At 53.4% G+C, this 14,074-nt stretch overlaps 1 protein-coding gene across 1 annotated transcript in view; it reads left to right on the forward strand.

The window, feature by feature from the left end:
- The first annotated feature begins 60 nt into the window (after positions 1–60).
- Positions 61–14,074, forward strand: part of mars1 (methionyl-tRNA synthetase 1) — a 17,929-nt gene continuing 3,915 nt past the window's right edge. The window contains 20 exon segments of the mRNA XM_067237225.1: positions 61–266; positions 1,794–1,884; positions 2,625–2,703; positions 3,161–3,292; positions 4,041–4,116; positions 5,435–5,619; positions 6,385–6,494; positions 6,626–6,742; positions 7,283–7,486; positions 8,011–8,212; positions 10,234–10,308; positions 10,412–10,436; positions 10,439–10,581; positions 10,729–10,824; positions 10,990–11,013; positions 11,015–11,108; positions 11,398–11,611; positions 12,528–12,659; positions 13,571–13,637; positions 13,639–13,809. Coding sequence (XP_067093326.1) covers positions 164–266; positions 1,794–1,884; positions 2,625–2,703; positions 3,161–3,292; positions 4,041–4,116; positions 5,435–5,619; positions 6,385–6,494; positions 6,626–6,742; positions 7,283–7,486; positions 8,011–8,212; positions 10,234–10,308; positions 10,412–10,436; positions 10,439–10,581; positions 10,729–10,824; positions 10,990–11,013; positions 11,015–11,108; positions 11,398–11,611; positions 12,528–12,659; positions 13,571–13,637; positions 13,639–13,809 — 2,340 coding nt within the window. The 5' untranslated portion in view covers positions 61–163.

Raw genomic sequence — 14,074 nt, forward strand, 5'->3', positions numbered from 1 at the left:
ATTGTACCGTGGTTGCCTCAGCCACAGTGCAAGCATTGCGTGGAGCGATCAAACCGTCACCTGCAAAGTTACATGTTGTCAATCATACTTCCAATTTTTACATCTCAACTACGTGTCATCTCTCCGTAACACAGTACCAGTTTAGTTCCGTACGAGCGACTAGATGAACCTGTTCGTAAGCGACGGTAACCCTCATTGTGTCAAGGTGTTAGCAGTATTAGAACTTACTGGAGTACAATGTAACGTTCAGCATGTTAGCCACGAAGGTAAGCGGACTTGGATGCAATGCTATCTAGCTAACTTGCAAGCTAATGTTCCTAAACATTTTCAAGATCTGTGTCTCTAGATTAATCATGCCAAGACTGCTTGTTAACGATCATTTTCCCGTAGCTACTACACCTAGCTTGCTATCCATATAGATTATTTTCTTTCAAGAGATTACTGACAACAACAGCTGTTGACTAGCTAGCTACAATCCATGCTTTCCAATCACAAGTTGTGGCTGAAATATTAGAGCTAGCTCTAGCTATGCGGCTCAGGGTGTAGGACTCTGTAAACTCAGCTTTCACACATCCAGTGGCTTTAACAAAGATAAGATACCACTCTAAATGTATTTTAGGTTAGTGTGTCACTGTGTCTTTGGTTTTCGTGTCTTTCAGAAAGCCATCTATCTGTGTAGCTAAATCAGCGACACACTTAAATGGTACAACTAACATTGACGGTTATTTGGGTACATTTCTTTACAGGTGTTCTTCCTCAGGGTTAAACCCAGAGAATGACAGATGTAGTACGGCTACCTCGTTCAGTTAGTGTCACCGCAAAGATTTTCCAGCATTTTAGCATTAACTTGTGCTTTCGATACATATTGCACCGTGGACGAATCCAATAGCCATTAAAGCTACGCTACTATCTAAAACGCTGTTTACCCTAGACCAGCACTCCACCCATTAGTGACATTGCCCTGCCAAGCACTCACAATACTGGAGTATTCTGGTCATCTAACACAAGCTACCGAGGCGGTATTGTCTGGGCTAGGTGAATGGCTGAGTGCTGGAGGGTCATGTCACTTGTTTAGAGGATGATAATACCTTAGACGCAGCCAGCGGTTTCATGGCCGAGCTGATTGTCTCTAGTAGAGAACCTTCTGTCTGTGAGATCCTCGTGACGCTCAGTGCGCAGACTGACAGCTGTCAGGGCACTGTCAGGCACGTGGGAACAATGCATGGGACAGGCATTACGCAGGGATGTGAGCATGTGGAAATACACGCACATGTGCACACAAACACAGTGCACACAATAACAAATACTCTCTCACACATAAATATAGACATGCACATACAATGCAGCAGTGTGTCTTAGACTGTTCGAACACCTAAAGATTGACATTCAGTCTCGTGAGTCATCTCCTTTTTCATCATCATGGTATGGATTACAAATCCTCCTTTCATCAGATTTCCTAGTGGTCATCTTCAGATTAGGAAGACTGAGCTCTGCTCTCTACTCCTTAGCGGTTGCCATCCAGCCAGATGTGCCCACGTACTCAAAGTGTAACTGAAATTAATTTGGGTTACAATGACTTAACTCATCAATCCTGGTCTTGATTCTGACTAATATTGGCGAATTTGTCATTAAATATTAAGCGGAAATAAATCCAGATACATTTTTTGGTCCAAAACCTCTGACTAAACTGGTGACGTATAAATGCTGTGTGTGTGATTTTGAGTCCGTGAGTACACGTATGTGTGTGATGCGTTTCCTGTGTGTCCCTGACGTGTGATGCGTTTCCTGTGCAGAGAGAGTGGTTCCCTTCCTGAGTCGTCCTACCCTGCCGGCCCTGGCACTGCCCAGCGGAACCCTCCTGTTCAGCCCAAACACCATCTGCCAGTCAGTACCTACCTACCCTACCCTACCTTACCCTACCCACCCACCTATCTACCCACCCCTTCACAGGACAGTCTCCTAGTATCTCCTCTCTCTCCTTCTCTCTCTCTCTCTCTCTCTCTCTCTCTCTCTCTCTCTCTCTCAATCTCTCTCTCCTCTCTCGTTCCTCCTCGTAGATGTTCCATTGATTTTAAGATTTAAAAAAATTCTGTTGTAATTATGGGGCTGTAGGTGGGGAAACAGTATAGGAGGGAACAGAGCAGTGTGTGAGGGGTGTGTGAGGGGTGTGTGTGTGTGTGTTAGAGGTGTGTGTGTGAGGAGTGTGTGAGGGATGTGGGAAGGGTGTGTGTGTGTTAGAGGTGTGTGTGTGAGGAGTGTGTGAGGGGTGTGTGAGGGGTGTGTGAGGGGTGTGTGAGGGGTGTGAGGAGTGTGTGAGGGATGTGGGAAGGGTGTGTGAGGAGTGTGTGAGGAGTGTGTGAGGGATGTGGGAAGGGTGTGTGTGGAGTGTGTGTGTGTGTGAGGGGTGTGTGAGGAGTGTGTGTTGAGTGTGTGTGTGTGAGGGGTGTGTGTGTGAGGAGTGTGTGTGTGTGTGTGTGTGTGTGTTTGAGGGGTGTGTGAGGGGGGTGTGTGTGTGAGGAGTGTGTGTGTGTCAGGGGTGTGTGTGTGTCAGGGGTGTGTGTGTGAGGAGTGTGTGAGGAGTGTTTGTGTGTGCTGTTGCTAATGACCTCATGTGTGACCCCCAGGTACCTGTTTGAGCTGAGAGGTCAGGAGGCCAGTGGGCTCAGTAACCAGTGGCTGGAATGGGAGGCCACTGAGCTACAGGTATGAGATCTGGTACCACTGAGCTACAGGTATGAGATCTGGTACCTAGGGTCCCCGGTGGCTCACCGGACTAATGCGGAATAGTTCGAATCCTAACCCAGGCCCTTTACCGCATTTCATCCCCTCTCTCTTTTTTCTTACATTTCCTGTCCTCTCCAGAAATGCCACCCAAAATATATCTTCCCCCCTAAAAACAAAGTCTAGTATGACCTACCTAGCATGTATCATGAAGCAAACATCATGGAACACTTGGCATGTATGATCTAGCAAGTAGCATATTGTATCTAGCATTTAGTACATTATAATAGTGTAAGTCTATCTAGTATTTAGATACATACATACATACACGTTCAGGGATGGATATAGCTCAGGGGATGAGTACTTGCCTTCTGTACTTTGAATGAAAAGTAATTCTGAACTGTAACAAGGTTAACCAGGTATCTCCCTGTGTCTGCAGCCTGCACTGCAGCTTGCCCTCCACCAGGTGGTGCTGCAGGGAAAGGCAGCAGAGGCCTCCAGCGTCCTCCAGGCTCCTCTCCACTTCCTGAACCAGAGCCTGAGCAAGAGGACTGCCCCGTTCCTAACATCTGTACGTTCACACACACACACACGTTACACACACACGTGTGTGTGTAACGTGTGTGTGTAAGTTAAGACTGGGCTGGATTGAGAGCAGTTCGGTGTGTGTGTGTGTGTGTGTGTGTGTGTGTGTGTGTGTGTGTGTGTGTGTGTGTGAGAGAGTTCAGACTGGGCGGTATTGATAGCTGTACTGTACTGTGTGTGTGTATGTGTGTGTGTTCAGACTGGGCTATATTGATAGCTGTACTGTACTGTGTGTGTGTGTATGTGTGTGTGTTCAGACTGGGCCATATTGATAGCTGTACTGTACTGTGTGTATGTGTGTGTGTTCAGACTGGGCTATATTGATAGCTGTACTGTACTGTGTGTGTGTGTGTGTGTGTGTATGTGTGTGTGTGTGTGTGTGTTCAGACTGGGCCATATTGATAGCTGTACTGTACTGTGTGTGTGTATGTGTGTGTGTTCAGACTGGGCCATATTGATAGCTGTACTGTACTGTGTGTGTGTGTGTGTGTGTGTGTATGTGTGTGTGTTCAGACTGGGCCATATTGATAGCTGTACTGTACTGTGTGTGTGTGTATGTGTGTGTGTTCAGACTGGGCTATATTGATAGCTGTACTGTGTGTGTGTGTGTGTGTGTGTGTGTATGTGTGTGTGTTCAGACTGGGCCATATTGATAGCTGTACTGTACTGTGTGTGTGTGTGTGTATGTGTGTGTGTTCAGACTGGGCCATATTGATAGCTGTACTGTGTTGCAGGAGGCTGTTTCTGTAGCTGACATCGTCCTCTGGGCTGCACTCTACCCTGTCCAGTCTGAACCCAGCCTGGCGCAAGGTGACTCAGCCAACCATCATCAGACCCTCATTTAACATTTAAAGAGAGAGAGAGACAGCTGTTGTCTGTCTCTGTCTCTGTCTCGCTCTCTCTCTGTCTCTCTCTCACTCTCACTCTAACCATCATCCGACCCTCATTTAACATTTAAAGCTGTTGTCTGTCTCTCTCTGTCTACATTACATTTACATGTATTCATTTAGCAGACGCTTTTATCCGAAGCGACTTCCAAGAGAGAGCTTTACAAAGTGCACAGGTCACTGATAATAACAACAAGATAGCCACAAAAACATTGCGAGTAGCCAAAACATGAAGCACACATTGTGAACAACCAAAGTGCCAAAGGAAGAACCATAAGAGCATGTAGTTAAACAAGTTACAATTAAACAACATGAACCGCTATAAGTGCAAGTGTACCTGTAGACAAAAAAAACAAGCAACAATAATAAAAACTATATCACAGCGAGTACAAAAATTTAAATCAGTAACCACTAACCACAAGAGCAGCAAGTCTCTAAGCAAGAGTCATTGTGATCCTTGAGGAAACTAACATCGGGTCAAGCGAACCATTCCTAAGTACCGTTGTACTCTCTTACTCTCTCTCTAACTCTCTCTTTCCGTCTCCATCTATGATTGGCTGCCTCTCTGTCCCTCTCCATCTCTTGCATGTGTATTGATCTGTGTTCTAATAACCGTATTGACCTGGTCAAAGTGCTGTGGCAGAGCTGTGCAGAGACATCCCATCAGAGGCCTACATCGTAGTGCTGGGACGGTTTAGGAAAAAAACAAAAAAAAACATTTGTGTTTCTAAATATCAGCGTAAAGTAATACTACAAAATACTGTGTTTTTTTTATCTGTGTGTTTCTTTCCAAACTAAGGACACCTCATACCCTATCTAGCTACTGACCCTGTGTTTGTAAGAGCACATCCACACATGTTATTCACGTGGGCAGACTCTTGTATTGAAAGTGTCGGGGCCCCGGGTGGGGTGAAGGTGGGGTCAGGACCCCAGGTGGGGATAAGGTGGGGTCAGAACCCCAGGTGGGGAGAAGGTGGGGTCAGGACCCCAGGTGGGGAGAAGGTGGGGTCAGGACCCCAGGTGGGGAGAAGGTGGGGTCAGGACCCCGGGTGGGGAGAAGGTGGGGTCAGGACCCCAGGTGGGGATAAGGTGGGGTCAGGACCCCAGGTGGGGAGAAGGTGGGGTCAGGACCCCAGGTGGGGAGAAGGTGGGGTCAGGACCCCGGGTGGGGAGAAGGTGGGATCAGGACCCCGGGTGGGATGCTCTGAGAGCAGAGTGTTGACGTGTGCTGGGGTCCACAGCGTTGCAGGGGCAGAAGAGCGTGCAGGGCTGGTTCGAGCGCGTGGGGGCGCTGCAGGCGTGCAAGGCTGCCGCACGCAAGGTCCTGCAGGGCCGGGGGCTGGAGGCCCTGAAGGGGTACCTGCAGAGACAGCCCACCCCAAACAGCCAGCACAGAGACATGCAGCCTTGCAACAGCCCGCCAGAGGTGAGACTGTCTTGCCTTAACCCAGAAGTGAGACTCCACTGGTTTGTTGACTGGCTGGTGTGTGTGTGTCGTGTTACTGTTTAGTGTGTGTGTGTTTACTGACTGGTGTGTGTGTCTTTCCTGACTGGTGCGTGTGTGTGTGTTTACTGACTTGTGTGTATGTGTGTTTACTGACTGGTGTGTGTGTGTGTTTACTGACTTGTGTGTATGTGTGTTTACTGACTGGTGTGTGTGTGTTTACTGACTGGTGTGTGTGTGTTTACTGACTGGTGTGTATGTGTGTTTACTGACTGGTGTGTGTGTGTTTATTGACTGGTGTGTATGTGTGTTTACTGACTGGTGTGTATGTGTGTTTACTGACTGGTGTCTGTGTCTTTCCTGACTGGTGCGTGTGTGTGTGTTTACTGACTTGTGTGTATGTGTGTTTACTGACTGGTGTGTGTGTGTTTACTGACTTGTGTGTATGTGTGTTTACTGACTGGTGTGTATGTGTGTTTACTGACTGGTGTGTGTGTGTGTTTACTGACTGGTGTGTGTGTGTGTTTACTGACTGGTGTGTATGTGTGTTTACTGACTGGTGTGTGTGTTTACTGACTGGTGTGTGTGTCTTTCCTGACTGGTGCGTGTGTGTGTGTGTTTACTGACTGGTGTGTGTGTGTGTTTACTGACTGGTGTGTGTGTGTTTACTGACTGGTGTGTGTGTGTGTTTACTGACTGGTGTGTGTGTGTTTACTGACTGGTGTGTGTGTGTGTTCCTCTCCCCAGGAGGAGGAGTGTCAGCGTGTGATCTCTGAGGAGGAGCTGCAAACAGCAGCCCAGACCTGGAGCAGAGGCCTGGAGGGCTCCCCTGCCCCATCACCCAGACAGCACCCCATGTAGGCCCTCACCCACCCAGACACCAACCTTTCTTTGGATTAGAACATCTGTGGAAATAAGACATTATACATTTGCTAACCCTATCCCTTGCTAGCTTGCCTGACAAGGTGTGTGTGTGTGTGTGTCCCAGTCTGCCTCAGGAAGGGAAGAGGAATGTCCTGCTGACTAGTGCCTTGCCGTACGTCAACAACGTTCCTCACCTGGGAAACATCATCGGCTGTGTCCTCAGTGCTGACGTGTTCGCCAGGTACAGCTCCTCCTCTCTCCTCCCCACTCCTCTCTCCTCCCCACTCCTCCCTACTCCTCTCTTCTCCCCAGTTCTCTCTCCTCCCTACTCTCTTCTCCCCACTCCTCTCTTCTCCAGTCCTCCTCTCTCCTCCCCACTCCTCTCTCCTCCCCACTCCTCCCCACTCCTCTCTCCTCCCCACTCCTCCCTACTCCTCTCTTCTCCCCAGTCCTCTCTCCTCCCTACTCCTCTCTTCTCCCCACTCCTCTTCTCTTCTCCAGTCCTCCTCTCTCCTCCCCACTCCTCCTCTCTTCTCCAGTCCTCCTCTCTCCTCCCCACTCCTCTCTTCTCCAGTCCTCCTCTCTCCTCCCCCACTCCTCCTCTCTTCTCTAGTCCTCCTCTCTCCTCCCCACTCCTCCTCTCTTCTCCAGTCCTCCTCTCTCCTCCCCATTCCTCCTCTCTCCTCCCCACTCCTCTCCACTTGTCTTTGTTCTCTTCTACGGCCCTCCAGGCAAGGAACTTGAACTTCGTTACTTTCCTCTCCCCTCCACCTCCCCCCAGGTACGGTCGTCTGCGGGGCTGGAACGTGCTCTACGTGTGTGGGACTGACGAGTACGGCACGGCCACAGAGAACAAGGCCCGGGAGGAGGGCCTGACGCCGCAGCAGATCTGTGATAAGTACCACGCCGTCCACGCCAGCATCTACAGCTGGTTCCAGATCGACTTCGACTACTTCGGCCGCACCACTACAGAGAAGCAGACGGAGTAAGAACGACCACACACACCTGGACCACACACTTGGACCACAAACACCTGGACCACACACACCTGGATCAGTTAAGGACCTCGAGATAGATAACTGAGGATCTCTAGATAGATAACCTAAGGACATCTAGATAGATAACTGAGGACCTCTAGATAGATAACCTAAGGACATCTAGATAGATAACTGAGGACCACACACCCCTAGACGGACAACGTCACATTCTGTTGACAAACTCCTCCTCTCCCCCTGCCCCTCCTCTCCCCCTGCCCCTCCTCTCCCCCTGCCCCTCCTCTCCCCCCTGCCCCTCCTCTCCCCCTGCCCCTCCTCTCCCCCTGCCCCTCCTCTCCCCCTGCCCCTCCTCTCCCCCTGCCCCTCCTCTCCCCCTGCCCCTCCTCTCCCCCTGCCCCTCCTCTCCCCCTGCCCCTCCTCTCCCCCTACCCCTCCTCTCCCCCTACCCCTCCTCTCCCCCTACCCCTCCTCTCCCCCTGCCCCTCCTCTCCCCCTGCCCCTCCTCTCCTGTCAGGGTGGCCCAGAACATCTTCTGGCGCCTGCACGAGCGGGGCTTCCTCCTGGAGGACACGGTGGAGCAGCTCCGCTGCCAGAGCTGCCAGCGTTTCCTGGCTGACCGCTTCGTGGAGGGGGCGTGTCCTCACTGCAGCTACCCAGAGGCCCGCGGGGACCAGTGCGACAAGTGCGGACGACTCATCAACGCCGTGGAGCTCAGGGTTAGCCTCCAACCTCTAGAACCTGACCTCTGACCCCCAGCCTTTAGAATCTATCCTCTAGTGTCTACGACCTAGCTTGTGGTCTCTACAACCTATCATTAAACCACCTCCAGGAACCTGTAGAATGTATCCTGTAGTGTGCCAGTGTCAGGTGACCTAGAGGGGGGTGTTTGTGTCAGGTGACCTAGAGGGGGGTGTTTGTGTCAGGTGACCTAGAGGGGGGTGTTTGTGTCAGGTGACCTAGAGGGGGGTGTTTGTGTCAGGTGACCTAGAGGGGGGTGTTTGTGTCAGGTGACCTAGAGGGGGGTGTTTGTGTCAGGTGACCTAGAAGGGGGTGTTTGTGTCAGGTGACCTAGAGGGGGGTGTTTGTGTCAGGTGACCTAGAGGGGGGTGTTTGTGTCAGGTGACCTAGAAGGGGGTGTTTGTGTCAGGTGACCTAGAGGGGGGTGTTTGTGTCAGGTGACCTAGAGGGGGGTGTTTGTGTCAGGTGACCTAGAGGGGGGTGTTTGTGTCAGGTGACCTAGAGGGGGGTGTTTGTGTCAGGTGACCTAGAGGGGGGTGTTTGTGTCAGGTGACCTAGAAGGGGGTGTTTGTGTCAGGTGACCTAGAGGGGGGTGTTTGTGTCAGGTGACCTAGAGGGGGGTGTTTGTGTCAGGTGACCTAGAGGGGGGGGTGTTTGTGTCAGGTGACCTAGAAGGGGGTGTTTGTGTCAGGTGACCTAGAGGGGGGTGTTTGTGTCAGGTGACCTAGAGGGGGGTGTTTGTGTCAGGTGACCTAGAAGGGGGTGTTTGTGTCAGGTGACCTAGAGGGGGGTGTTTGTGTCAGGTGACCTAGAGGGGGGTGTTTGTGTCAGGTGACCTAGAGGGGGGTGTTTGTGTCAGGTGACCTAGAGGGGGGTGTTTGTGTCAGGTGACCTAGAGGGGGGTGTTTGTGTCAGGTGACCTAGAGGGGGGTGTTTGTGTCAGGTGACCTAGAGGGGGGTGTTTGTGTCAGGTGACCTAGAGGGGGGTGTTTGTGTCAGGTGACCTAGAAGGGGGTGTTTGTGTCAGGTGACCTAGAGGGGGGTGTTTGTGTCAGGTGACCTAGAGGGGGGTGTTTGTGTCAGGTGACCTAGAGGGGGGGGTGTTTGTGTCAGGTGACCTAGAAGGGGGTGTTTGTGTCAGGTGACCTAGAGGGGGGTGTTTGTGTCAGGTGACCTAGAAGGGGGTGTTTGTGTCAGGTGACCTAGAGGGGGGTGTTTGTGTCAGGTGACCTAGAGGGGGGTGTTTGTGTCAGGTGACCTAGAGGGGGGTGTTTGTGTCAGGTGACCTAGAGGGGGGTGTTTGTGTCAGGTGACCTAGAGGGGGGGGTGTTTGTGTCAGGTGACCTAGAGGGGGGTGTTTGTCTTAGAGGTGCGATAGAGGTGATGGATTGTCCTCACCTGCAGTGTGTGTGTGTGTGTGTCTCTCTCCTCACCTGCTGTGTGTGTGTGTGTCTCTCTCCTCACCTGCTGTGTGTGTGTGTGTCTCTCTCCTCACCTGCTGTGTGTGTGTGTGTCTCTCTCCTCACCTGCAGTGTGTGTCTCTCTCCTCACCTGCAGTGTGTGTGTCTCTCCTCACCTGCAGTGTGTGTCTCTCTCCTCACCTGCTGTGTGTGTGTGTGTCTCTCTCCTCACCTGCTGTGTGTGTGTGTGTCTCTCTCCTCACCTGCAGTGTGTGTCTCTCTCCTCACCTGCAGTGTGTGTGTCTCTCCTCACCTGCAGTGTGTGTCTCTCTCCTCACCTGCTGTGTGTGTGTGTGTCTCTCTCCTCACCTGCTGTGTGTGTGTGTGTCTCCTCACCTGCTGTGTGTGTGTGTGTGTCTCCTCACCTGCTGTGTGTGTGTGTGTGTCTCTCTCCTCACCTGCAGTGTGTGTGTCTCTCTCCTCACCTGCAGTGTGTGTGTGTGTCTCCTCACCTGCTGTGTGTGTGTGTGTCTCTCTCCTCACCTGCTGTGTGTGTCTCTCTCCTCACCTGCTGTGTGTGTGTGTGTCTCTCTCCCCAGGACCCCCAGTGTAAAGTCTGCAAAGAGACTCCTGTCATCCAATCCTCAAAACATCTGTTCCTAGACCTACCCAAGGTATACACACCTAGCCGTGGCACACACACACACACACACACAATCCTGGCCTCCCCATGATACACACACACACCTAGACCTACTCTCTCTCTCTCTCTCTCAGTTGGAGAGTGAGCTGGAGGCGTGGCTGGAGGCTCGACGGCGGCGGGTGATTGGACAGCCAACGCCAAGCAGATCACACGGTCCTGGCTGAGGGACGGTCTGAAGCCACGCTGCATCACCAGAGACCTGCGCTGGGGCACGCCTGTACCCCACCCAGACTTCTCTGACAAGGTACACACACACACGCCTGTACCACACCCAGACTTCTCTGACAAGGTACACACACACACACGCACATGCCTGTACATCAACCCAGAGTACTCTGACAAGGCACACACACTGAGGGTTGGGCTCTGAACACGCGTGTTTCTACCACAGGTGTTCTACGTGTGGTTCGACGCTCCCATTGGCTACCTGTCCATCACGGCCAACTACACCGACCAATGGGAGATGTGGTGGAAGAACCCCAAGCAGGTGCAGTGACTCATCCTCCTTCCATGTTAACCCTCACGTTATAAACAACATGCTGTAGGGGATATATATAAATGTATAAAGTATATATATATATAAACCTCCTGAGTGATGATCTCATGGTGACGTGAGATGAAGTCATCGTGTTGTTCCTGTCCCCACCACCAGGTGGAGCTGTATAACTTCATGGCCAAAGGACAACGTGCCTTTTCACAGTGTGGTGTTCCCCTGCTCTCTGCTGGGCGCCCAGGACAACTACACACTGGTCAACAACCTCATCGCCACGGGTACACAGCACGCACACACACACACACACACAATACCGTACACATACTTGCATACACATGTACGTACAGCCACACACACACATTGACATACACACATACACAAATACATACACTAATTTGGTTACACCCAATTTCACTTTATAGTATGAATTTAAATGAATCGTCTCTCTCTCTTCTCTCTCTTTCTAACTCCTCTCTCTCCTGTATTCCTCACTCTCTCTCTCTCTCTCTAACTCCTCTCTCTCCTGTATTCCTCACTCTCTCTCTAACTCCTCTCTCCCTCCCTCAGAGTACCTGAACTACGAGGACACCAAGTTCTCCAAGAGTCGTGGCGTGGGCGTGTTTGGGGACATGGCGCAGGACACGGGCATCCCGTCGGACGTGTGGCGCTTCTACCTGCTCTACCTGCGTCCCGAGGGCCAGGACTCTGCCTTCTCCTGGGCCGACATGGCCCTGAAGAACAACTCTGAGCTGCTCAACAACCTGGGCAACTTCATCAACAGGTAGGTGGGAAACTACAACTCCCATAATGCTCTAGTTACTAGTTAACTCTCAGGTGGCAGGTTGAGAACTACAGCTACGATAACGCCTGGGTCTAATTCGTGCCTCTCTCTTTTCATCCTCTCCCCCCTCCCCTCCCCCCACTCCTCTCCTCTCCCCCCTCCTCCCCCCTCTCCTCTCCTCTCCCCCCTCCCCGCCTCTCCTCTCCCCCTCCCCCCACTCCTCTCCTCCCTCCTCCCCCCACTCCTCTCCCCCCTTCCTTCCCCCTCTCCTCTCCTTTCCCCCCTCCCCTCCCCGCCTCGCCTCTCCTCTCCCCCCTCCCCTCTCCTCTCCTCTCCCCCGTCCCCTCTCCTCTCCCCCCTCCCCTCTCCTCTCCTCTCCTCTCCTCTCCCGCCTCTCCTCTCCCCCCTCCCCTCTCCCCCCCTCTCTCCTCCCCTCTCCTCCCCGCTCCCCCCCCTCTCCTCTCCCCCCTCCCCTCTCCCCCCTCTCTCCTCCCCTCTCCCTCCCCGCTCCCCCCTCTCCTCTCCCCCCTCTCCTCTCCCCCCTCCCCCTCTCCCCCCCTCTCTCCTCCCCTCTCCTCCCCGCTCCCCCCTCTCCTCTCCCCCCTCCCCTCTCCCCCCCTCTCTCCTCCCTCTCCCTCCCCGCTCCCCCCCTCCTCTCCCCCCTCTCCTCTCCCCCCTCCCCTCTCCCCCCTCTCTCCTCCCCTCTCCTCCCCGCTCCCCCCCTCTCCTCTCCTCTCCCCCGCCTCTCCTCTCCCCCCTCCCCTCTCCCCCCTCTCCCCTCTCCTCTCCCCCCTCCCCTCTCCTCTCCTCTCCCCCCCTCCCCTCTCCCCCCTCTCTCCTCCCCTCTCCTCTCCCCCCTCCCCTCCCCTCTCCTCTCCCCCCTCCCCTCTCCTCTCCTCTCTCCCCCCTCCCCCAGGGCAGGGATGTTTGTGTGTAAGTTCTTCGAGGGCCGTGTGCCTGTGATGCAGCTGCAGCAGCAGGATCTGAGTCTCCTGGCGCAGGTGGGCTGGGAGCTACGACAGTACATCCAGCTGCTGGACAAAGTCAGGTGAGACTGCAGCCCTCACTGCCCTGGTACACCTGCGCTGGTACACCTGCGCTGGTACACCTGCGCTGGTCACCTGCGCTGGTACACCTGCGCTGGTACACCTGCCCTAGTACACCTTAGCTGGTACACCTGCCCTGGTACACCTGCGCTGGTACACCTTAGCTGGTACACCTGCCCTGGTACACCTGCGCTGGTACACCTTAGCTGGTACACCTGCCCTGGTACACCTGCGCTGGTACACCTGCCCTAGTACACCTGAGCTGGTACACTTGCACTGGTACACCTGCGCTGGTACACCTGCCCTAGTACACCTTAGCTGGTACACCTGCCCTAGTACACCTGCCCTGGTACACCTTAGCTGGTACACCTGCCCTGGTACACCTGCGCTGGTACACCTGCGCTGGTACACCTGCCCTGGTACACCTGCGCTGGTACACCTGCCCTGGTACACCTGCCCCTGGTACACCTGCGCTGGTACACCTTAGCTGGTACACCTGCCCTGGTACACCTGCGCTGGTACACCTGCCCTAGTACACCTGAGCTGGTACACCTGCACTGGTACACCTGCGCTGGTACACCTGCCCTAGTACACCTTAGCTGGTACACCTGCCCTAGTACACCTGCCCTGGTACACCTGCCCTGGTACACCTTAGCTGGTACACCTGCCCTGGTACACCTGCCCTGGTACACCTGCGCTGGTACACCTGCGCTGGTACACCTGCCCTGGTACACCTGCGCTGGTACACCTGCCCTGGTACAACCTGCCCCTGGTACACCTGCGCTGGTACACCAACACTCACCAACACTGTTACACTAACACCGTTACACCAGCCCACACTCACCTGCAGTAACACTGTTACACAGACCCAGGCTCGTCACATGACATCACCCTCTTTGAATTGTCCAATCAGGATCCGTGATGCCCTCAAGTGCATCCTCAACATCTCTCGCCACGGTAACCAGTACATCCAAGTCAACTGAGCCCTGGAAAAAGATCAAAGGAGGAGATGCTGACAAGTGAGTCTCTCTTTCTCTGTCTCCCTATCTCTCTCTCTCCCTGTCTCTCCCTCCCTCTCTCTCTCCGTCTCTCCCTCCCTCTCTCTCTCCCTCTCTCTGTCTCTCCCTCCCCCTCTCTCATCTCCCTCTCTCTGTCTCTCTCCCTGTCTCTCTCTGTCTCTCCCTCTCTCTGTCTCTCCCTCCCTCTCCTTCCCTCTCTCTCCCTCCCTCCCTCTCTCTCCCTCTCTCCCTCTGTCTCTCCCTCTCTCTGTCTCTCCCCCTCTGTCTCTCCCTCTCTCTCTCCTTCCCTGTCTTTCTTTCTCTCTTCTCTCACTCTGTCTCTCATCTTCTTCCTGTTTGTACCTCTCTCCTCCCCCCCCCCCCCCCCAGGGAGCGAGCGGGCACGGTGACAGTGTGTC

The sequence above is a fragment of the Osmerus mordax genome, chromosome 1 (genome assembly GCF_038355195.1).
Source record: "Osmerus mordax isolate fOsmMor3 chromosome 1, fOsmMor3.pri, whole genome shotgun sequence".
Classification (NCBI taxonomy): Eukaryota; Metazoa; Chordata; class Actinopteri; order Osmeriformes; family Osmeridae; genus Osmerus; species Osmerus mordax.